Source organism: Pomacea canaliculata, linkage group LG10 (genome assembly GCF_003073045.1).
Source record: "Pomacea canaliculata isolate SZHN2017 linkage group LG10, ASM307304v1, whole genome shotgun sequence".
Classification (NCBI taxonomy): Eukaryota; Metazoa; Mollusca; class Gastropoda; order Architaenioglossa; family Ampullariidae; genus Pomacea; species Pomacea canaliculata.
Genome location: NC_037599.1, coordinates 11147292 through 11169945, shown reverse-complemented (window position 1 = coordinate 11169945; position 22654 = coordinate 11147292). Strand labels below are relative to the sequence as shown.

The following is a 22654-nucleotide window of genomic DNA, read 5'->3' as shown; positions in this document are numbered from 1 at the left end:
CTCAGCAGTCAGCTCAACTGCTGTAACACTTTATGATGTTGGGAGAGGAATGGTGTTGTGTTGCACGATTAATCGTGTGCAATGGAGAAAAGGCTGACGAGTGAACGATCACTATAGCCTTCACATCTTCCCTTATTCTTACAGTAAACTTAGTTCGAATGTGACAGAAAATATTTTTAAAATGCCACCGATATGCAGAAATCCAAGGGGAGAAACTCTTTATAGCTTTAAGAAATTTTCCTTTGGCTTTTCTCTCCCTTGAAAAACTTATCCCTTTGAACCCTTTAGTTACTAAAGGATTATATTTCATGGTCAAAACCATGGATACATTTAATTCCCTTTTATTTATGTTTGGTTTTGTTTTGGATTTGGTGTCGTTAGCAAGATGGGGTCGGACCCGCCTCTACATGTTACTAAAATTCTTTGTGCCCGTCATTCATAATCGTGATACTCTCTGTTTTATACTCTATCCCTCCAAGCCCTTTCGATGCAGTTGAATGCAGGGCATCCCCTGCCTCACTTGCCTACAGAATGTGCCGAAAAACAGTCAAGCCTGACACGTGATCAGGTTGGGAGAAATCACATGTTTCACAGCTTGTGGTGAAATAGTCCCTCACATAACGCGGCACAGTTTACTGTCACCTCCTCTGGCTGGTTCACTTGAGAAATCACATTTTGGTCCCAGAGATTTGTTGTGGTGTCAACAGAAGGACCCACCGTCCATTGATTCAGCCGTTCACACAAACATGCACACAGACATGCAGGCACATTCATGTCACATCCAATTTTTAATACAGTTTATTAGTCAAACCTTTCCAAGTTAAACATCATTATGTAGGAAAAATCACGAGATAAGTAAAACACAAAATACCGTCTAGCTTAAGAATTATTTAAATATTATAGTTATTGTTTCAGCTATTATAAAGTTACTAGCATACCATAACTCCATACATGAGGTTGGTAATATGTAGATGAAAATAACAGTTGAGGCTCAGAGGAAACCTGTCTAGATATTGTCAATGTATCTTGATCAGACTGGAAGTACCAGGATGAGTACAAACCTTGTAACCAACTGAATATTCATATCAGTAACGCTTAACTACAATCTTTCTTTTAAACTGTCTATTACTTCTGTTTCTTTTGTACACGTGTTCTGCCTGCTGACTGTGAGTATAAGGATTTACGACTTTTTGACTTTTTGACTCTAGATAATAGTGACGGCACATGGAGATGGCAGTACAAAGGCTCACAGAATTTTTAAATAAGTTTGTCTTTCATAGGCGATTTTCTCTTCCTCTGTGATCAGCTTCGCCGAGTCGTACGGTTTCAGCTCGTTTTCTCGTTTACTGACGATGAAGCTGTCCACGAAAAAGTCGCCCAGCACAGCTCGCAGCTCCACGTCCTTGTCGAGGGCGTCCAACGCCTCGGATAGAGATTTTGGAAGCGCGACGGCCGAGGCACTCGCTTCCTCCGGACACTCCAACTTTCTGTTCAGCCCATCAATGCCAGCTGCAATGGTCGCCGCCAGCGCCAGGTAAGGGTTGGCTGCTCCCGACGGCAGGCGGCTCTCAAAGAAGACGTTGTCCTTCCTCGTTCTGACGCGCACCAGAGCGATCCTGCTGTCCAGACCCCACGTGGCGAGACCCGGGGCGCAGAAGTTGAACATACGGCGATAGCAGTTGGGGGTAGGGCAGCACATGGCTGTGAGGGCGGGAGCGTGGGCCAGCAGCCCCGCCAACCAATGTTTCGCTGCCGTGGACAGCTTGTTGGCGGCGTCACGCTGGAGGAAGGCATTCTCTCCTGGCTCCGACGCCTTCCACAAGGAGTGGTTGAGATGCAGACCGCTGTTCGCTCTCGTCAGGACAGGCCGAGTCATGAACGTGGCGTCAAAGCCTCGAGACCTGAAGAAGCCTTTTGTGGCAGTCTTGGCGTAGAACCCAGTGTCACCTCCCTTTACTCCTTCTTCCGGTTCGGTAGTGAACTCCCACTGCCCCGCCGAAAGCTCGGCCATGATGGAGTTTACGTTAAGGCCCATACTTTCCAGAACATTCGTTAGTTCAAAGAGAACATCTTGATTTTCCTGGACAACATACATGTTCATTCCCTGCAGACGAACCTTCTCGTTGCAATGGGGGTCAAGCGTGCCCTCACGGAAGACATAAAATTCGTACTCAAACGCAGTTTTGATCAGAAGGTCGTGCTCTTTCCTTAGTTTGTCTACCTGAACCTGCAGCAGCTGTCTGGGAGAAGAGGTGTTTGGGCTCCCGTCGTCTGTGTAGAAGCCACAAAGAATGCTCCCTGTGTTGCGCTGGTCCTGTTGTAACCATGGCAGCGGCACCAAGGTGTCCAGCTGTGGGCGCGCCTCGTTGTTTGAAAGGGCTTTGCCGATGTGCGGTAAGGTCAACGGAAATTCGCAGCTGGGCCCGGTCAGCGGCGTACCTGAAGGAGCAGCAACAAAGTGATTGGCAATATCGGCTATATTGACCACAATATTTTGATTGTATTGTTCACTGTCACGATGACTTCATTGGTATGGTGTGAACTGATGTGAAACCGCTTATTAGACATTTGCCCTCAGGACGACGGACTGGTTGCAGTGAGCGTGTGTAAAAGATAGAGACTGGGGTGGGTAGTGACTGGGTGTCTCTAAGGAAGGGGGATCTATAATATATACCATTTTAAAGGGAAAGTCATTAAACTGTTACTTACACTACGTTATTCCATCTTCACAAAAATACGATTGAAGTTACTTAGAAGTAAGGCAAAAGTTGTGCATATTACATCGCTCTTAGCACTAAACTTTAAAACAGCGGTTCTCAACCTTTTACCTATGACGACCCCCCTGACGAACACCGGTACGTCCGCGACCCCCTTAGCCAGCTAGGTCGGTGGAAGAGCGGGGGGGAGGGGAGCCTTAGCTAACCTCGAACGCCGCGTCGAGGAAATCAACAACGGAGGAACAAAGTTCGTATCTGCAAGAAGTATAACTGTTAATGAAATTTTACTAAAGCGAATTCTGCGGTGCTAATAAACATTATTTTATTGGACACTCACTTTGATTAATGAGAAGGTTGAGCCTGCTTGCTGTTGCATACAGAAGCGAACCTGTGTGCGATGTTCGTACCCACTGCTATTCGCAGCTCAGCCTCTGAGTCCACACGATTTCTGTATTTCGACTTCAGTGCTGCCAATGCTGAAAATCCTTGCTCACACATATACGAAGTTGAAAAATGCAGAAGAACTTTCATTGCTTTCTCAGAAAGCACCGTTGACGCTAATCCAGAATGTTGGCACTGGTGTTGTTTGGAAGACCATTTTCAGGGATTGGTCACTCGAAAGGTCGATGAGCTGCTCTTCTTCTTGCGTGGACAACCCGCTGGTGCTAGGATCAGCCAGAAATGGATTACGAATCCAATCGTATTTAGTCACATCAATTTCAGCGAAGTGATGCTGAAACCTTTCTTTCAGTCCGTTTAGATGAGCAATAATTACATTCTTCACCTGATCAAGATTCAAGTTGTCAGCCTTGCACTTACACAAGCACGGAAACATATCAAAAATATCTTCTTGGCGTATCTTTTGCGTCCACAACGAAATTTTTCGGACGAAAGCCTTCATCTTGTCATTTGTTTGTAACATGGTGGTGACTTTCCCTTGCAGAGACGTATTCACAACGTTCAGTTTCTCAAATATGTCCGATAAATATGCCATTAGCAGCAGCCATCGGTCGTTCTACAGCCCCCACCCGCACTGTCTGGTCATGGCCTTCTGTTAGGGACCTAGAGTACTAGGACTGAGCAGTGAGCACGTGCGATGGCGAAAGGGTGTGAATGATGGACGTTTCCTGACTGCCTGCCTTTTAGATGTTTTTTTTAAACAAAAGAGAGAGAGGTGTGACTGGAGAGGGAGAGGGGAGTCAGCGATGAGAGATTGGGGGAGAGAGAGGGCAAAGGGCGAGAGGAGGGAGATTGGAGGCTTAATTGTTGAGAGGGGGATTGTGTTTTGAGTTTTGGAAGTGAGAAGTCACTGCATGCCGAGACATTGTACTTGAATAGGGAGAAGAGATTTGGAGTTTGATCGCCCTCACCACTCGGTTACACAATCTAAGCTAATTTCACTAATACTGGTATAAGAAACTTTTAAAAAAGGACCACCTTCGCGACCCCCTTGTAGGCACGTCGCGACCCCCCAGGGGGTCGCGCCCCACAGGTTGAGAACCGCTGCTTTAAAACTTTTATACCTGTAATCAGTGTAGCTTTACCATGAACCTCTGTACTCACCTATAAACATCTCCAAACCATTTTTGGCAGTGTCATACTTCGCTTTCCCTATCACCAGTTTACCTCTTGGGACACCGTTGATATCGGGCAGAATAAAGTGCACAATGCTGTATTTGTCAAGCTCCTCCATAGCAGATTAGTGTGATGTCAGCTCGAGGTCGACGACCGGAAAACTGCCCTCAGACGACACTCGTACAATGATGGTACTCTGCTGAACACTTACTTCGGTGATTGTAGAGGTGACTTGGTCTGACAATACACTATATGAAAAAGCTTTCGTGAGTCGGGTTTTAAGGACATGCTGACATATTTCAAGTACACCTATACAATGTAGGTACAATGCTGGAACACCCTCATCAGTGATTGGCTAGAGCAGACCTGGGCAAAGGCCAGCCCGCGGGCCGGATCCGGCCCGCCTCCTGTCTCTGACCGGCCCGCCCACTGGCGAAGGGATAGTATATATACCATATATACAGTATTGGGTAAAACTGAGTTAACTATATTAGTCCGGCCCTCTAAAACCATCCCAATTTCTCATGCGGCCCCTTGGGAAAATTAATTGCCCACCCCTGGGCTAGAGCATAAGCGGCGGTGACTTACAATACTACATGTTTAATAGCCATCGACCTTCATTTCGGCTTTAAGGACATGACATAGTTTGAAACCTTTTTCAGGTTAACTATTTTTTATTCTTAGGATAGAGAATTGATAGCAAAGCAATTTTTGTGAAAAGACAACTATATGCCTAGAATGTCGTACCGCCACAAAGGATGTGGTGAAAAATAAATCTTGTGTCCATCTCGTATCCTTCCACTAATGTCTAGCTTTGCTCACAACTAATTTGCAAGATATCAAGGACAATTATATTTTACAAAATCGAAATCAGCATCAATGAGACAGTTTGCCCTGTCTACATTTAAGACTAAAGTATACCTTTATCATAAGATTAATGAGTAACATAATTCCCTGTAACTGTCAATTCTAACTATTGGTATAATTTACTTGCAGATAACAACTGCATAAAAAAATTAGAGATAGTAAGAAAAGGCAGAGTAAAAATTGTTTTATACTGAAAAGTACTCTGATTCTTCCTTAGCAGAGACTAGAAAATATTCATTACAGACACAGAGCTGCCTACAATGTTAGACTTACTTTTTTAAGACCAAAGGAGTGACAGACTATATTCACATGAGTACAGCAAATTGTGATGAAATCTTACTTACAAATAGCTGCTGTAAGGTAACAGCTCAGCTATGGTCCTCACCGTGTATAAAGTGCCGCTACACGTTTTTCCCCGTTGTTTGCAGATGCCTGCGCCTGAAATAGAGTGCTGGCTTATGTTTCCTGAGGTTACAGAACGTGAACTGACCTTATTCTGAATTAGAACATGCAAACATTTGCAGAATGGAAGAAGTGCAACTGAGTAGTTCGCTGGTGTTTACCAGACCTCGGTGAGAAGGACATATATACAGATAACCTGCGAGTAAGGACTTTGGGACTTTACACACTTGAGATGTTGAGCCTTTTGAAGGACATGACAAAAATTTATGAGCTCTACAGATGTGCTGACGCATTTTATAAAATCCCTCAACAAACTTATCTGCCACAAGGTATTAAATGATGCATGTATAAGTGAGTCACTTGTTCAACACGTTTTCCAAACTTGGACAATAAATCCTCGCATATGATACTAGTGGAGACTTTTAGTAATCGGACAAAGATTTAAGAAAAATCTGGTACATTAAGTTTGGATAACAGTTACTTACACCAGTATATAAAACGGTATTATTGAAGGAAAAATACATTGTTGGCTATTTTCTGTTCGAAGACCGATATTATTAGCAAACAAGAAACACTATAAACAAAATTTTGACTTGATACAAGAAATTCTAGCTGTCAATGGATTTTAGGTCCGCTGAATTACATTCACATTTTTTAAAATTACATTTCGACCTCCTCGAACCCCTTCCAACCAGTGAATCAAATTAGAATATAAGGGATTCATGAAAGAAGCTCCTCTGCCAAGGAACAATAACTTGTGCTCAACACTAGGATTGTATCCCTTTATGTTCCCTTTCAAATGCTTTGAAAAGAGAAGAAACTCTATACAACGCCTATTTCACCTACGAGTTGTTTCCCTTTAGTTCGTATCTATAGAGGGTAGCAAGAGATTTAGGGTTGTACTCAATGATCTTGCAGCTGGAAAGTGGCCAAGGTACATAAGCTCGTACACAGGGTGTCAAGTTCAGGTGTTTGAACTGAGGAGTCGGGTTCGAACTCATGGAACAGAGTTCAATGTGATTTGTGTACCAGTAAGGTATTGATTAAACTGATTACAGTGAGTTTTTGTTTTCATCGGTTAAAATCAGGCCCACTATCGTGCGCCACTTGAGTGATACATTTCTTAGATGCTTGATATTTTTAATTGATTTAAATAATAAACTGGAAAAGCATTTAACACCTACCTGTACTATTGTGCTGCACGTTTTCGGTTCTCGCAGGACAGATTTTAACTAAGACTTTGTGAGTTACTGCAAAAATATCTTTCTGTGCAGTTGGTGGGTATCCACGTGGTCATCTTGGCGATCTGCAAGTACATTTGTAGAAAGAATCAAAATATTAGTAAGTAAATAAAGTAAAAAAAACCCCAAAAACTTAGACCTGACTAGGGGAGATAGGAGGGTTTGGTGTACACAGCTCAGTACCCAGTACCCAGCTTTGGTGTACTGACAATCAAATTAAAACCATATTATTATATACACTGTACTGGGAAAATAATTAATGATTAAAATTACAAGTGGCCCAGAGAGGTCGTCTGCCCCGGGGCCCGTGCTGGCTCCTGGCTGCCCTGGCTGCTCTCAGCAGAACTCGTATCAACTGCACGTAATCCGTCTGTTTTGCAAACTGCATACCTTGAAACATGATAATATCCACTACTTTTAAAAAGTTTGTTCTTGAGTAACGGATTTGTGTCAATGCTGCTCATACCTGGCAGGATGCCGTCTGCTACTCTAGTCGAGTGATTTCCCTTACGCTTCTAATGCTTCGCGGAAAGCAACCAGCCAATGATATTTAAGATTATAAAATAGCTTTTGCTAATACGTGCTTTGTTGTGTGTTTAACTGTTGTGTAGTTTGTAGTAATAAACAGTGCATTTGACTTGCCTCCACAGGAAGAAAACTGTTTTAATTCTACTTATATTATTATTCACAAGATGAAACTGTCGCATTCCTACTGCCGAATGTATTCTGACGCTCAGCACTCAGCTCAACTGCTGTAACACTTTATGATGTTTAGGAGAGGAAGGGTGTTGCACGATTAATCGTGTGCATTGGAGAAAAGGCTGACGAGTGAACGATCACTATAGCCTTCACATCTTCCCTTATTCTTACAGTAAACTTAGTTCGAATGTGACAGAAAATATTTTTAAAATGCCACCGATATGCAGAAATCCAAGGGGAGAAACTCTTTATCGCTTTAAGAAATTTTCCTTCGGCTTTTCTCTCCCTTGAAAAACTTATCCCTTTGAACGCTTTAGTCACTAAAGGATTATATTTCATGGTCAAAACCATGGATACATTTAATTCCCTTTTATGTGTGTTTGGTTTTCTTTTGGATTTGGTGTCGTTAGCAAGATGGGGTGGAACCCGCCTCTACATGTTAGCCATGTTACTAAAATTCTTTGTGCGTGTCATTCATAATCCTGATACTCTCTGTCTTATACTCTATCCCTCCAAGCCCTTTCGATGCAGTTGAATGCAGGGCATCCCCTGCCTCACCTGCCTACAGAATGTGCCGAAAAACAGTCAAGCCTGACACGTGATCAGGTTGGGAGAAATCACATGTTTCACAGCTTGTGGTGAAATAGTCCCTCACATAACGCGGCAGAGTTTACTGTCACATCCTCTGGCTGGTTCACTTGAGAAATCACATTTTGGTCCCAGAGATTTGTTGTGGTGTCAACAGAAGGACCCACCGTCCATTGATTCAGCCGTTCACACAAACATACACACAGACATGCAGGCACATTCATGTCACATCCAATTTTTAATACAGTTTATTAGTCAAACCTTTCCAAGTTAAACATCATTATGTAGGAAAAATCACGAGATAAGTAAAACACAAAATACCGTCTAGCTTAAGAATTATTTAAATATTATAGTTATTGTTTCAGCTATTATAAAGTTACTAGCATACCATAACTCCATACATGAGGTTGGTAATATGTAGATGAAAATAACAGTTGAGGCTCAGAGGAAACCTGTCTAGATATTGTCAATGTATCTTGATCTGACTGGAAGTACCAGGATGAATACAAACCTTGTAACCAACTGAATATTGATATCAGTAACGCTTAACTACAATCTTTCTTTTAAACTGTCTAATAGTTCTGTTTCTTTTGTACACGTGTTCTACCTGCTTACTGTGAGTATAGGGTTTTACGACTTTTTGACTTTTTGACTCTGGATAATAGTGACGGCACATGGAGATGGCAGTACAAAGGCTCACAGAATTTTTAAATAAGTTTGTCTTTCATAGGCGATTTTCTCTTCCTCTGTGATCAGCTTCGCCGAGTCGTACGGTTTCAGCTCGTTTTCTCGTTTACTGACGATGAAGCTGTCCACGAAAAAGTCGCCCAGCACAGCTCGCAGCTCCACGTCCTTGTCGAGGGCGTCCAATGCTTCGGGTAGAGATTTCGGAAGCGCTACGGCCGAGGCACTCGCTTCCTCCGGACACTCCAACTTTCTGTTCAGCCCATCCATCCCAGCTGCAATGGTCGCCGCCAGCGCCAGGTAAGGGTTGGCTGCTCCCGACGGCAGGCGGCTCTCAAAGAACACGTTGTCCTTCCTCGTTCTGACGCGCATCAGAGCGATCCTGCTGTCCAGACCCCACGTGGCGAGACCCGGGGTGCAGAAGTTGAACATACGGCGATAGCAGTTGGGGGTAGGGCAACACATGGCTGTGAGGGCGGGAGCGTGGGCCAGCAGCCCCGCCAACCAATGTTTCGCTGTCGTGGACAGCTTTTTGGCGGCGTCACGCTGGAGGAAGGCATTCTCTCCTGGCTCCGACGCCTTCCACAAGGAGTGGTTGAGATGCAGACCGCTGTTCGCTCTCGTCAAGACAGGCCGAGTCATGAACGTGGCGTCAAAGCCTCGAGACCTGAAGAAGCCTTTCGTGGCAGTCTTGACGTAGAACCCAATGTCACCTCCCTTTATTCCTTCTTCCGGTTCGGTAGTGAACTCCCACTGCCCCGGCGAAAACTCGGCCATGATGGAGTTTACGTTAACGCCCATACTTTCCAGAACATTCGTTAGTTCAAAGAGGATATTTTGATTTTCTTGGACAACATACATGTCCATTCCCTGCGGACGCACCTTCTCGTTGCAATGGGGGTCAAGCGTGCCCTCCCGGAAGACGTAAAACTCGTACTCAAACGCAGTTTTGATCAGAAGGTCGTGCTCTTTCCTTAGTTTGTCTACCTGAACCTGCAGTAGCTGTCTGGGAGCAGAGGTGTTTGGGCTCCCGTCCTCTGTGTAGAAGCCACAAAGAATGCTCCCAGTGCTGCGTTGGTCTTGTTGTAACCATGGCAGCGGCACCAAGGTGTCCAGCTGTGGGCGCGCCTCGTTGTTTGGAAGGGCTTTGCCGATGTGTGGTAAGGTAAACGGGAACTCGCAGTTGGGCCCGGTCAGCGGCATACCTGAAGGAGCAGCAACAAAGTGATTGGCAATATCGGCTATATTGACCACAAAATTTGGATTGTATTGTTCACTGTCACGATGACTTCATTGGTATGGTGTGAACTGATGTGACACCGCTTATTAGACATTTGCCCTCAGGACGACTGACTGGTTGCAGTGAGCGTGTGTAAGAGAGAGAGAGACTGGGGTGGGAAGTGACTGTGTGTCTAAGGAAGGGAGGTCTAGAATATATTCCATTTTAAAGGGAAAGTCATTAAACTGTTACTTACAGTAAGTTATTCCGTCTTCACAAAAATACGATTGCAGTTGCTTAAAAGTAAGGCAAAAGCTGTGTAAATGATCTCTCAGCACTAGGCTTTAAAACTTTTATACCTGTTATCATTATCAGTGTAACTTTACCGTGAAGCTCTGTACTCACCTATAAACATCTCCAAACCATTTTTGGCAGTGTCATACTTCGCTTTCCCTATCACCAGTTTACCTCTTGGGACTGCGTTGATATCGGGCAGAATAAAGTGCACAATACTGTATTTGTCAAGCTCCTCCATAGCAGATTAGTTTGCTGTCAGCTCGAGGTCGACGACCGGAAAACTGCCCTCAGACGACACTCGTACAATGGTGGTACTCTGCTGAACACTTCCTTCGAGGATTGTAGAGGTGACTTGGTCTAACAATACAATATATGAAAAAGCGTAGTGAGTCGGGTTTTAAGGACATGCTGACATATTTCAAACAATTACACCTATACAATATACCAGACCTGGGCAAAGGCCGGCCCGCGGGCCGGATCCGACCCGCCTCCTGAATCTGACCGGCCCGCCCGCTCGCCCGCCCGCCAATATATATACTATATATACAGTATTGGGTAAAACTGAGTTAACTATATTAGTCCGGCCCTCTAAGACCATCCCAATTTCTCATGCGGCCCCTTGGGAAAATTAATTGCCCACCCCTGCAATATACAGTGTTCAAACACCCGCATCAGTAACAATACTACATGTTAAATAGCCATCGACCGTCATTTCGGCTATAAGGACTTGTTGACATAGTTTGAAGCCTGTGTCAGGTTAACTATTTTTTATTCTTAGGATTTAGAATTGATGGCAAAGCAATTTTTGTGAAAAGACAACTATATGCCTAGAATGTCGTACCGCCACAAAGTATGTGATGAAAAATAAATCATGTGTCCATCTCGTATCCTTCCACTAATGTCTAGCTTTGCTCACAACTAATTTGCAAGATATCAAGGACAGTTATATTTTACAAAATCGAAATCAGCATCAATGAGACAGTTTGCCCTGTCTATATTTAAGACTAAATACTTTTAGCGTAAGATTAATGAGTAAGATAAATAAATCCCTGTAACTGTCAATTCTAACTATTGGTATATTTTACTTGCAGATAACAACTGCATAAAACAAAATTAGAGATAGTAAGAAAAGGCAGAGTAAAAAGAGGTTTATACTAAAACATAATCTGATTCTTCCTCAGCAGAGACTAGAAAATATTCATTACAGACACAGATCTGTCGACAATGTTACACTTACTTTTTTAAAACCAAAGGAGTGACAGACTATACATACTGTACATACTATGAGTACAGCAAATTGTGAAGAAATCTGACTTACAAATATCTGCTGTAAGGTAACAGCTCAGCTATAGTCCTCACCGTGTATAAAGTGCCGCTACACGTGTTCTCCCCGTTGTTCGCAGATGCCTGCGCCTGAAATAAAGTGCTGGCTGTTGTTTCCTGGAGATACAGAACGTGCACTGACCTCGTTCTGAATTAGGACACACCACTTGCAGCTGAGAAGTTCGCTGGTGTATACCAGACCTCGGTGAGAAGGACATATATACAGATAACCTGCGAGTAAGGACTTGTTGACTGTTCACACTTGAGATGTTGAGCCTTTTGAAGCACATGATAAAAATTTATGAGCCCTACAGATGTGCTGACGCATTTTATAAAATCCTTCTGTATATTTGTCAACAAACATATCTGCCAAAAAGTATTAAATGGTGCATGTATATGTCAGTCACTTGTTCACATGTTTTTCAAACTTGGACAATAAATCCTCGCATATGATACTAGTGGAAAGTTTTAGAAATCGGACAAAGATTTTAAAAAAAAATCTGCTGCATTAAGTTTGGATAACAGTTACTTACACCAGTATATAAAACGGTATTATTGAAGGAAAAATACATTGTTGACTATTTTCTGTTCGAAGACGGATATTATTAGCAAGCAAGAAACAATATAAACAAAATTTTGACTTGATACAAGAAATTCTAGCTGTCAATGGATTTTAGGTCCGCTGAATTACATTCACATTTTTAAAAATTACATTTCGACCTCCTCGAACCCCTTCCAACCAGTGAATCAAATTAGAATATAACGGATTCATGAAAGAAGCTCCTCTGCCAAGGAACAATAACTTGTGCTCAACGCTAGGATTGTATCCCTTTATGTTACCTTTCAAATGCTTTGAAAAGAGAAGAAACTGTAAACAACGCCTATTACACCTACGAGTTGTTTCCCTTTAGTTCGTATCTGTAGAGCAGACCTGGGCAAACGCCGGCCCGCGGGCCGGATCCGGCCCGCCTCCTGTCTCTGACCGGCCCGCCCGCTGGCCGCCTACCAGTAAATATACTATGTATACAGTATTGGGTAAAACTGAGTTAGCTATATTAGTCCGGCCCTCTAGAACCATCCCAGTTTCTCATCCGGCCCTCTAGAACCATCCCAGTTTCTCATCCGGCCCCTTGGGAAAATTAATTGCCCACCCCTGCTGTAGAGGGTAGCAAGAGATTTAGGGTTGTACTCAATGATTTTGCAGCTGGAAAGTGGCCAAGGTACATAAGCTCGTACACAGGGTGTCAAGTTCAGGTGGTTGAACTGAGGAGTCGGGTTCGAACTCATGGAACAGAGTTCAATGTGATTTGTGTACCATTAAGGTATTGATTAAAATGATTACAGTGAGTTTTTGTTTTCATCGGTTAAAATCAGCCCCACTATCGTGCGCCACTTGAGTGATACATTTCTTAGATGCTTGATATTTTTAATTGATTTAAGTTACATAACTGGAAAAACATTTAACACCTACCTGTACTATTGTGCTGCACGTTTTCGGTTCTCGCAGGACAGATTTTAACTAAGACTTTGTGTGTTACTGCAAAAATATCTTTCTGTGCAGTTGGTGGGTATCCGCGTGGTCATCTTGGCGATCTGCAAGTACATTTGTAGAAAGAATCAAAATATTAGCAAACAAATAAAGTATAAAAAAAAAACAACTTAGGCCTGACTAGGGGAGATAGGAGGGTTTGGTGTACACAGCTCAGTACCCAGTACCCAGCTTTGGTGTACTGACAATCAAATTGAAACCATATTATTATATACACTGTACTGGGAAAATAATTAATGATTAAAATTGCAAGTGGCCCAGAGAGATCGTCTGCCCCGGGGCCCGTGCTGGCTCCTGGCTGCCATGGCTGCTCTCAGCAGAACTCGTATCAACTGCACGTAATCCGTCTGTTTTGCAAACTGCATTCCTTGAGACATGATAATATTCACTTCTTTTAAAGAGTTTGTTCTTGAGTAACGGATTTGTGTCAATGCTGCTCATACCTGGCAGGCTGCCGTCTGCTACTCTAGTCGAGTGATTTCCCTTACGCTTCTAATGCTTCGCGGAAAGCAACCAGCCAATGATATTTAAGATTATAAATAGCTTTTGCTAAGACGTGCTTTGTTGTGTGTTTAACTGTTGTGTAGTTTGTAGAAATAAACAGTGCATTTGACTTGCCATCACAGGAAGAAAACTGTTTTAATTCTACTTATATTATTATTCACAAGATGAAACTGTCGCAGTCCTACTGCCGAATGTATTCTGACGCTCAGCACTCAGCTCAACTGCTGTAACACTTTATGTTGTTTAGGAGAGGAATGGTGTTGTGTTGCACGATTAATCGTGTGCATTGGAGAAAAGGCTGACGAGTGAACGATCACTATAGCCTTCACATCTTCCCTTATTCTTACAGTAAACTTAGTTCGAATGTGACAGAAAATATTTTTAAAATGCCACCGATATGCAGAAATCCAAGGGGAGAAACTCTTTATCGCTTTAAGAAATTTTCCTTCGGCTTTTCTCTCCCTTGAAAAACTTATCCCTTTGAACCCTTTAGTTACTAAAGGATTATATTTCATGGCCAAAACCATGGATACATTTAATTCCCTTTTATTTGTGTTTGGTTTTCTTTTGGATTTGGTGTCGTTAGCAAGATGGGGTGGAACCCGCCTCTACATGTTAGCCATGTTACTAAAATTCTTTGTGCGTGTCATTCATAATCGTGATACTCTCTGTCTTATACTCTATCCCTCCAAGCCCTTTCGATGCAGTCGAAGGCAGGGCATCCCCTGCCTCACCTGCCTACAGCATGTGCCGAGAAACAGTCAAGCCTGACACGTGATCAGGTTGGGAGAAATCACATGTTTCACAGCTTGTGGTGAAATAGTCCCTCTCATAACGCGGCACAGTTTACTGTCACATCCTCTGGCTGGCTCACTTGAGAAATCACATTGTGGTCCCAGAGATTTGTTGTGGTGTCAACAGAAGGACCCATCCGTCCATTGATTCAGCCGTCCACACAAACATGCACACAGACATGCAGACACATTCATGTCACATCCAATTTTTAATACAGTTTATTAGTCAAACCTTTCCAAGTTAAACATAATTATGTAGAAAAAATCACGAGGTAAGTAAAAGACAAATTACCGTCTAGCTTAAAAATTACTTAAATATTATAGTTATTGTTTCAGCTATTATAAAGTTACTAGCATACCTTAATTCAAGATATGAGGTTGGTAATATGTAAATGAAAATAACAGTTTAGGCTTAGAGGAGAGCTGTCTAGATATTGTCAATGTATCTTGATCTGAATGGAAGTACCAGGGCGAATACAAACCTTGTAACCAACTGAATATTGATATCAGCAACGCTTAACGACAATCTTTGTTTTAAACTGTCTATTATGTCTGTTTCTGTTGTACACGTGTTCTACCTGCTTACTGTGAGTAAAAGGTTTTATGACTTTTTGCCTCTTTTTGAATCAGCGTCTAGATAATAGTTACGGCACACGAAGATGGCAGTACAAAGATTCACAGAATTTTTAAATAAGTTTGTCTTTCATAGGCGATTTTCTCTTCCTCTGTGGTCAGCTTCGCCGAGTCGTACGGTTTCAGCTCGTTTTCTCGTTTACTGACGATGAAGCTGTCCACGAAAAAGTCGCCCAGCACAGCTCGCAGCTCCACGTCTTTGTCGAGGGCGTCCAACGCCTCGGACAGAGATTTCGGAAGCGCGACGGCCGAGGCACTCGCTTCCTCCGGACACTCCAACTTTCTGTTCAGCCCATCAATGCCAGCTGCAATGGTCGCCGCCAGCGCCAGGTAAGGGTTGGCTGCTCCCGACGGCAGGCGGCTCTCAACGAACACGTTGTCCTTCCTCGTTCTGACGCGCATCAGAGCGATCCTGCTGTCCAGACCCCACGTGGCGAGACCAGGGGCGCAGAAGTTGAACATACGGCGATAGCAGTTGGGGGTAGGGCAGCACATGGCTGTGAGGGCGGGAGCGTGGGCCAGCAGCCCCGCCAACCAATGTTTCGCTGTCGTGGACAGCTTGTTGGCGGCGTCACGCTGGAGGAAGACATTCTCTCCTGGCTCCGAAGCCTTCCACAAGGAGTGGTTGAGATGCAGACCGCTGTTCGCTCTCGTCAGGACAGGCCGAGTCATGAACGTGGCGTCAAAGCCTCGAGACCTGAAGAAGCCTTTTGTGGCAGTCTTGGCGTAGAACCCAGTGTCACCTCCCTTTACTCCTTCTTCCGGTTCGGTAGTGAACTCCCACTGCCCCGCCGAAAGCTCGGCCATGATGCAGTTTACGTTAACGCCCATACTTTTCAGAATATTCGTTAGTTCAAAGAGAACTTTTTGATTTTCCTGGACAACATACATGTCCATTCCCTGCGGACGCACCTTCTCGTTGCAATGGAGGTCAAGTGTACCCTCCCGGAAGACGTAAAATTCGTACTCAAACGCAGTTTTGATCAGAAGGTCGTGCTCTTTCCTTAGTTTGTCTACCTGAACCTGCAGTAGCTGTCTGGGAGCAGAGGTGTTTGGGCTCCCGTCCTCTGTGTAGAAGCCACAAAGAATGCTCCCAGTGTTGCGTTGGTCCTGTTGTAACCATGGCAGCGGCACCAAGGTGTCCAGCTGTGGGCGCGCCTCGTTGTTTGAAAGGGCTTTGCCGATGTGCGGTAAGGTCAACGGAAATTCGCAGTTGGGTCCGGTCAGCGGCGTACCTGAAGGAGCAGCAACAAAGTGATTGGCAATATCGGCTATGTTGACCACAATATTTTGATTGTATTGTTTACTGTCACGATGACTTCATTGGTATGGTGTGAACTGATGTGAAACCGCTTATTAGACATTCGCCCTCACCCCGACGGACTGGTTGCAGTGAGCGTGTGTAAGAGAGAGAGACTGGGGTGGGTAGTGACTGGGTGTGTCTAAGGAAGGGGGAATCTATAATATATACCATTCCAGGGCTTCTGCTAAGGTTAAATTCTTTGGGGTCCCAGGGACCCCTTCTTCAGATTTTTAAGGGGTCCCTGTTCTTCGCCCAAATTTGAATGGGACCCCATTGACGAAAATTGAAGGGGTCCTCCGAACTTTTAATGCGTACTGTACGCAATTTTTTGCGTAAGCAGAAGCCCTGCCATTCTAAAGGGAAAGTCATTAAACTGTTACTTACACTACGTTATTCCATCTTCACAAAAATACGATTGAAGTTACTTAGAAGTAAGGCAAAAGTTGTGTATATGACATCGCTCTTAGCACTAAACTTTAAAACTTTTATACCTGTAATCAGTGTAGCTTTACCATGAACCTCTGTACTCACCTATAAACATCTCCAAACCATTTTTGGCAGTGTCATACTTCGCTTTCCCTATCACCAGTTTACCTCTTGGGACTGCGTTGATATCGGGCAGAATAAAGTGCACAATGCTGTATTTGTCAAGCTCCTCCATAGCAGATTAGTGTGATGTCAGCTCGAGGTCGACGACCGGAAAACTGCCCTCAGACGACACTCGTACAATGGTGGTACTCTGCTGAACACCTACTTCGGTGATTGTAGAGGTGACTTGGTCTGACAATACACTATATGAGAAAGCTTTCGTGAGTCGGGTTTTAAGGACATGCTGACATATTTCAAGTACACCTATACAATGTAGGTACAATGCTGGAACACCCTCATCAGTGATTGGCTAGAGCAGACCTGGGCAAAGGCCGGCCCGCGGGCCGGATCCGGCCTGCCTCCTGTCTCTGACCGGCCCGCCCACTGGCGAAGGGATAGTATATATACCATATATACAGTATTGGGTAAAACTGAGTTAACTATATTAGTCCGGCCCTCTAAAACCATCCCAATTTCTCATGCGGCCCCTTGGGAAAATTAATTGCCCACCCCTGGGCTAGAGCATAAGCGGCGGTGACTTACAATACTACAAGTTAAATAGCCATCGACCTTCATTTCGGCTTTAAGGACATGTTGACATATTTTGAAACCTTTTTCAGGTTAACTATTTTTTATTCTTAGGATATAGAATTGATAGCAAAGCAATTTTTGTGAAAAGACAGCTATATGCCTAGATTGTCGTACCGCCACAAAGGATGTGGTGAAAAATAAATCTTGTGTGCATCTCGTATCCTTCCACTAATGTCTAGCTTTGCTCACAACTAATTCGCAAGATATCAAGGACAGTTATATTTTACAAAATCGAAATCAGCATCAATGAGACAGTTTTCCCTATCTATAAGACTAAAGTATACTTTTAGCGTAAAATTAATGAGTAACATAAATGAATCCCTGTAACTGTCAATTCTAATTATTGGTATATTTTACTTGCAGATAACAGCTGCATAAAATAAAATTAGAGATAGTAAGAAAAGGCAGAGTAAAAAGTGATTTAGACTAAAAAATACTCTAATTCTTCCTCAGCAGGGACTAGAAAATATTCATTACATACACAGAGCTATATACAATGTTAGACTTACTTTTTAAAACCAAGGGAGTGACGGACTATATTCACATGAGTACAGCAAATTGTGATGAAATCTTACTTACAAATATCTGCTGTAAGGTAACAGCTCAGGTATGCCTGCGCCTGAAATAAAGTGCTGGCTTCTGTTTCCTGGAGATACAGAACCTGCACTGACCTCGTTCTGAATTAGGACACACACCACCTGCAGAGTGAAAGTAGTGCAGCTGAGTAGTTCGCTGGTGTTTACCAGACCTCGGTGAGAAGGACATATATACAGATAACCTGCGAGTAAGGACTTGTTGACTGTTTACACTTGAGATGTTGAGACTTTTGAAGGACATGATAAAAATTTATGAGCCCTACAGATGTGCTGACGCATTTTATAAAATCCTTCTGAATATTTATCAACAAACTTATCTGCCACAAGGTATTAAATGGTGCGTGTATATGTCAGTCACTTCTTTAACACGTTTTCCAAACTTGGACAATAAATCCTCGCATATGATACTAGTGGAAACTTTTAGTAATCAGACAAAGATTTAAGAAAAATCTGCTGCATTAAGTTTGGATAACAGTTACTTACACCAGTATATAAAACAGTATTATTGAAGGAAAAATACATTGTTGGCTATTTTCTGTTCGAAGACAGATATTATTAGCAAACAAGAAACACTATAAACAAAATTTTAACTTAATACAAGAAATTCCAGCTGTCAATGGATTTTAGGTCTGTTGAATTACATTCACATTTTTTAAAATTACGTTTCGACCTCCTCATACCCCTTCCAACCCAGTGAATCAAATTAGAATATAACGCATTCATGAAAGAACTTCCTCTGCCAAGGAACAATAACTTGTCCTCGAAGCTTACGTTAGGATTATATCCCTTTACGTTCCCATTCAAATGCTTTGAAACCTCTTGAGTTTCTGAAGAGTTGAGAAAGTAAGTAAGAAAATATATTTTATATATGTACGTGTGTGTGTATATATATATATAGTATATTGATTTATTTATAATAATTTAATTTATTTAATTATTATAATTTAATTTATAGTAAAATAATTTTACTGTATTCGTTGGGTCAACAGGTTTATTGTTTTCGACACCGCTTTATTCTCATCAATAAATACAAATACAGGTAAAAGTGATAAGACCAACATTGTGTTAGTAAAATAACAAAGATTCATGCAAAAATGGCGCTGTGCACAGTGAAAATGGTGGCTGTACAGAAAGGATGCACTGACGTGTCAGGTAAGAAAGATAAACTTTATTTAGAAATATATGCGAATCATAGCATGTAAACCTTCCCAAAATAACGACTTCGGCCATCAACGGTAATGTACAACCGTCTGAGTGGAGGACGCACATTAGTTTAAAAGAAAAAAATTGTAAGTAAATTCAGTGCATTGAAAAGCGTACACAGCAGTGAGTAACAACAAGCACACAAACTGAGCCTCTTCTTTTGTTTTCCTCTTCTCTCTCTTTCTCACTAACACACACTTACACTCTCTTATATGCTATACATACAATATATATATATAGCATACTTCTATTACACCCCATGTGCACACGTATAGTAAAATCACAGTTGTTCATTAAAGGATTGTCAAAGGTTTTTTTTTTCTTTTTAAGTACACCCATATCTATGTGGTATTACTAGTATTTTGGGGTTTGAATTGGGAGGGAATTGAACAATCAGTGGAACCCATAGACTTGGCCTCTGTTCGGTCAAACATGTTAACTCGCTGCCCGTCGCCTTCTTTGAAGTTCTCGTACCCTGGATTATTTTTTTATCAGCAACAAATGAGATCCCTCTGATGCTCTTGACAAACAAAGGGAGAGAAACTGAGCAAACTAACGCATTTCTCTTTTCTTGTCTTTTCACACAAAAGAGCCAGAAGGCTAAAAGAATGACATTAAGTGTTCTCTTGTGAAAAGTTCGTTCCTCTATTGTTCCCTCACAGCGGGCTCTGTTGTGAAAAATAGAAATAATCGGATTACCTCTAATAGTTGAAACTCGTGATCTTGCATTCATCATAAAATAAAGAAATCATATTTCGGAATCAAATTATAGATTAGCATCTTTAAAATGTATATGTTTTTACGGTTGTGTATAAGACATTTTGAGGCTGGCACGTGAGAAAGGTGTTTCCTTTCAAATTGATACTCGTCATCAACTAAAAATACCATCCACAGTTGTTGCCTTTATTTGCGTTCTATGAAATCATCTTCATTAGCAAAGAAAGTACACGGGAACATAGGAACTGTGCGCTGTCTGTGGGTGTCTATAATTTTCACTAGGTTTCTACATCTATCAGTCGTTTTCTGCAGCTGTTTGTAGCTCTTTTCAGCTGTTTTTTTTTTTAGCTGTCCTCAGCTCTCTGGGGATGTCATTCTCTATGTCGGTGGATTTTCCTTAGCTACCTGTGGCTCTCTTCAGCAGAATGAATTTATCAAATGTGTTAAGCCAAGCCTTGGCTTATGTAGGCAAAAAGAAATCCTCACAATTGATGACACAGGGCTTCTTACCTCCTGCGTCATTTAGCTTTTACTTTTTTAACATGATGGATTCCAATGACTTCCTTTGCATTTCTTATAAACTACGGACAAAGAAGTCACCGTGCCCTGAGTTCTAGTAGCAAAAAAGTTGAGATTCAAAATGAACTCCTTTGTCGTGACCAAAGAATTGAATGTGAATAATAAGAAAACAAAAAAGTACACTGCAATTTAAAGGAGACGATGGTATCTCCTCTATCATCGACCTCTAAGAAACATTACACCGCTGTCCCCCCATGACAGGATCTGAGAACTGTAGGGAGCATTCATTCCTCACATAGTGAAAGAGGACAAACATCAGTGCATAATTATAAAACAGATTAAAACTTCATTGTTTTAGACATGGCAGATGCCTTTTTTAGAGAAAACAAGGGGAAACATGCCTTTGCAGCAATATTTGGGAAGTGTCAGATGTTTGAAGAAAGAAAGGAAGGAATGAAAACTGTTGGACCAGTCAGCGTAAGGAATAACTGGTTCGAGAATTATACTCTTTTTTTTTAATTTGGTTTGCTAATAAAGCCTAAGCTCTCTCAAGTCTGGAATACATAACTATCCACATAAATCCCGGTGACAGTGAGGTGAGATATCAGTGTGTCAGCTTGGGTGGAGCGTGCTAGGACATTCGTTTTGAAACATTCCAACTGTTCATCGCTGAAGGACTGCAAATGAGGGAGTGATGAGAAATTTCCGCGTGTCATTAACCTGACAAAGGATACCCAACGCACCAACACAGTTATAACCTTTGTATTATAGAAAGGCAGCGACCATTTCTCATATGTAGGACATATTCTGCCTTACTGATGGAAGAGGATGGGTTAAAATACCGGCCGTCGAGGATAAAGACCCGCACACCAGTTGGTTCGATATCCGTATTTCCCAGTAAACTTCTCTATGTTGTCCCAGCTTTTGATTGGGTACCTGGCTTCAAAGACGGTTTGGTAATGTATGGTAGCGAGATTGGGTGAAGAGGATACGGGCAGTGACGTCACAGAGTCTACCTCGAGAATAGTTTAGTCATTCCCTCATTCCCCAACTATTGAAAGATCAAGAGACTACCTTCACCTTTTTTGCTGATGCAAAGGACAACTTCAGAAAAGTCATCAGCATGCTTAGAAAACACGACCCAATCCATTTTTGCAGAACAACGTTCTTACAGTAGAGAGGCAGCGGCCATCGCCCACAGAGGAGGGTGCGTGACAGGAGACCTCGCTCCTGCAACTCCGGTTTTGGCCCTCGGCAGGCGCTGGGAAAACTCGATTTGTCTTCTTGACAGACACGCTGGCATGATAACAAGCAAGAAGCAGGCAGAAAGAAGACAGAATTAAGGTGTTAAAAGAGAGTGGAAATTGGAACAGAAAAGCAATAGCTTGACATGTGTATCTTTCTTTGCTCTTTCGTGCTCTAACTTTGGACCACATGCAGGGTGCGTGCATGCACGTGTGTGTGAGTTTGGTTGTTTGTAGTGTGCATCTGTTTCGTAATGTTCTAAGAAGCTGCACTTTAAGCTCTTACATTCCACTATTGAGTTTCATGGCAGATTGGTAACAGTAATTGCTTCACAATTACCAATTTTTTAAATCATTGTCCTCTGTTGATTGAAAACCTCCATATTCCTCCCTACTTCCTTTACAGACGTGAGGAAGTCCGTTACATCAATACGTGACGACCTCATTCACATTTTATAAATGTAGATGATGATAAGCCCAAGGCAAATCTGTCACCGAAAAATTTGAAAGCTGAGATAAATAGCATCCTTTGATAACAGCAAAGACGAGCTTTGTCTCCAATTATGCAGCTTCCCCTACTCCCCGGGTAAAGGTGTCTGTAGTAATTACAGAGCTCGGACTTTTTATCTCTTCTTTGAGAAGCTTCGCTAGACAGAGCTAATTTGTCTCTCCTCGAGGAGAGCGGGAAGATCGTTCACACCGCATGCTGCTCTTGAAATTAGTCTTTAGTGCTGCCTTCTGAAAACAGCAGTTTCTCCAACCCACGAGATAGTAAAAAGTGTTAAATAATTCCGGTGTTTA

At 42.5% G+C, this 22654-nt stretch overlaps 2 protein-coding genes across 10 annotated transcripts; both read right to left on the bottom strand.

The window, feature by feature from the left end:
- Positions 1-786: 786 nt before the first annotated feature.
- Positions 787-11787, bottom strand: LOC112573891 (glutamine synthetase-like). Of its 6 annotated transcripts, none has more exons than XM_025254568.1 (3): positions 11608-11741; positions 4281-4540; positions 787-2439 (listed from the first exon to the last, which is right to left on the bottom strand). In XM_025254568.1, exons 2-3 carry the CDS (start codon positions 4408-4410, stop codon positions 1247-1249), a joined length of 1323 nt encoding a protein of 440 aa, XP_025110353.1. In that variant the 5' UTR covers positions 4411-4540; positions 11608-11741; the 3' UTR covers positions 787-1246. The 6 variants fall into 6 exon arrangements, with proteins under 6 accessions (XP_025110353.1, XP_025110350.1, XP_025110352.1 ...); XM_025254565.1 differs by having other exon boundaries at positions 4281-4529; positions 11608-11739; XM_025254567.1 differs by lacking the exon at positions 11608-11741 and adding an exon at positions 5504-5609.
- A 2930-nt stretch (positions 11788-14717) lies between these two features.
- LOC112573889 (glutamine synthetase-like) lies at positions 14718-18341 on the bottom strand. 4 transcript variants are annotated; one of them, XM_025254561.1, is made up of 3 exons: positions 18084-18099; positions 16927-17175; positions 14718-16327 (listed from the first exon to the last, which is right to left on the bottom strand). In XM_025254561.1, exons 2-3 carry the CDS (start codon positions 17054-17056, stop codon positions 15135-15137), a joined length of 1323 nt encoding a protein of 440 aa, XP_025110346.1. In that variant the 5' UTR covers positions 17057-17175; positions 18084-18099; the 3' UTR covers positions 14718-15134. The 4 variants fall into 4 exon arrangements, with proteins under 4 accessions (XP_025110346.1, XP_025110342.1, XP_025110343.1 ...); XM_025254557.1 differs by lacking the exon at positions 18084-18099 and adding an exon at positions 18154-18341 and having other exon boundaries at positions 14719-16327; positions 16927-17186; XM_025254558.1 differs by lacking the exon at positions 18084-18099 and adding an exon at positions 18154-18341 and having other exon boundaries at positions 14719-16327.
- Between the last annotated feature and the right edge of the window lie 4313 nt (positions 18342-22654).

Bases quoted from the DNA above. Each gene is read 5' to 3' on its own strand.
- LOC112573891 (XM_025254570.1), bottom strand. From the start codon at position 10,527: ATGGAGGAGCTTGACAAATACAGTATTGTGCACTTTATTCTGCCCGAT. The intron at 9,979-10,397 runs GTGAGTACAGAG...CTGCTCCTTCAG, and splicing joins TGGTTTGGAGATGTTTATAG to GTATGCCGCTGACCGGGCCC.
- LOC112573889 (XM_025254557.1), bottom strand. From the start codon at position 17,056: ATGGAGGAGCTTGACAAATACAGCATTGTGCACTTTATTCTGCCCGAT. The intron at 16,328-16,926 runs GTGAGTACAGAG...CTGCTCCTTCAG, and splicing joins TGGTTTGGAGATGTTTATAG to GTACGCCGCTGACCGGACCC.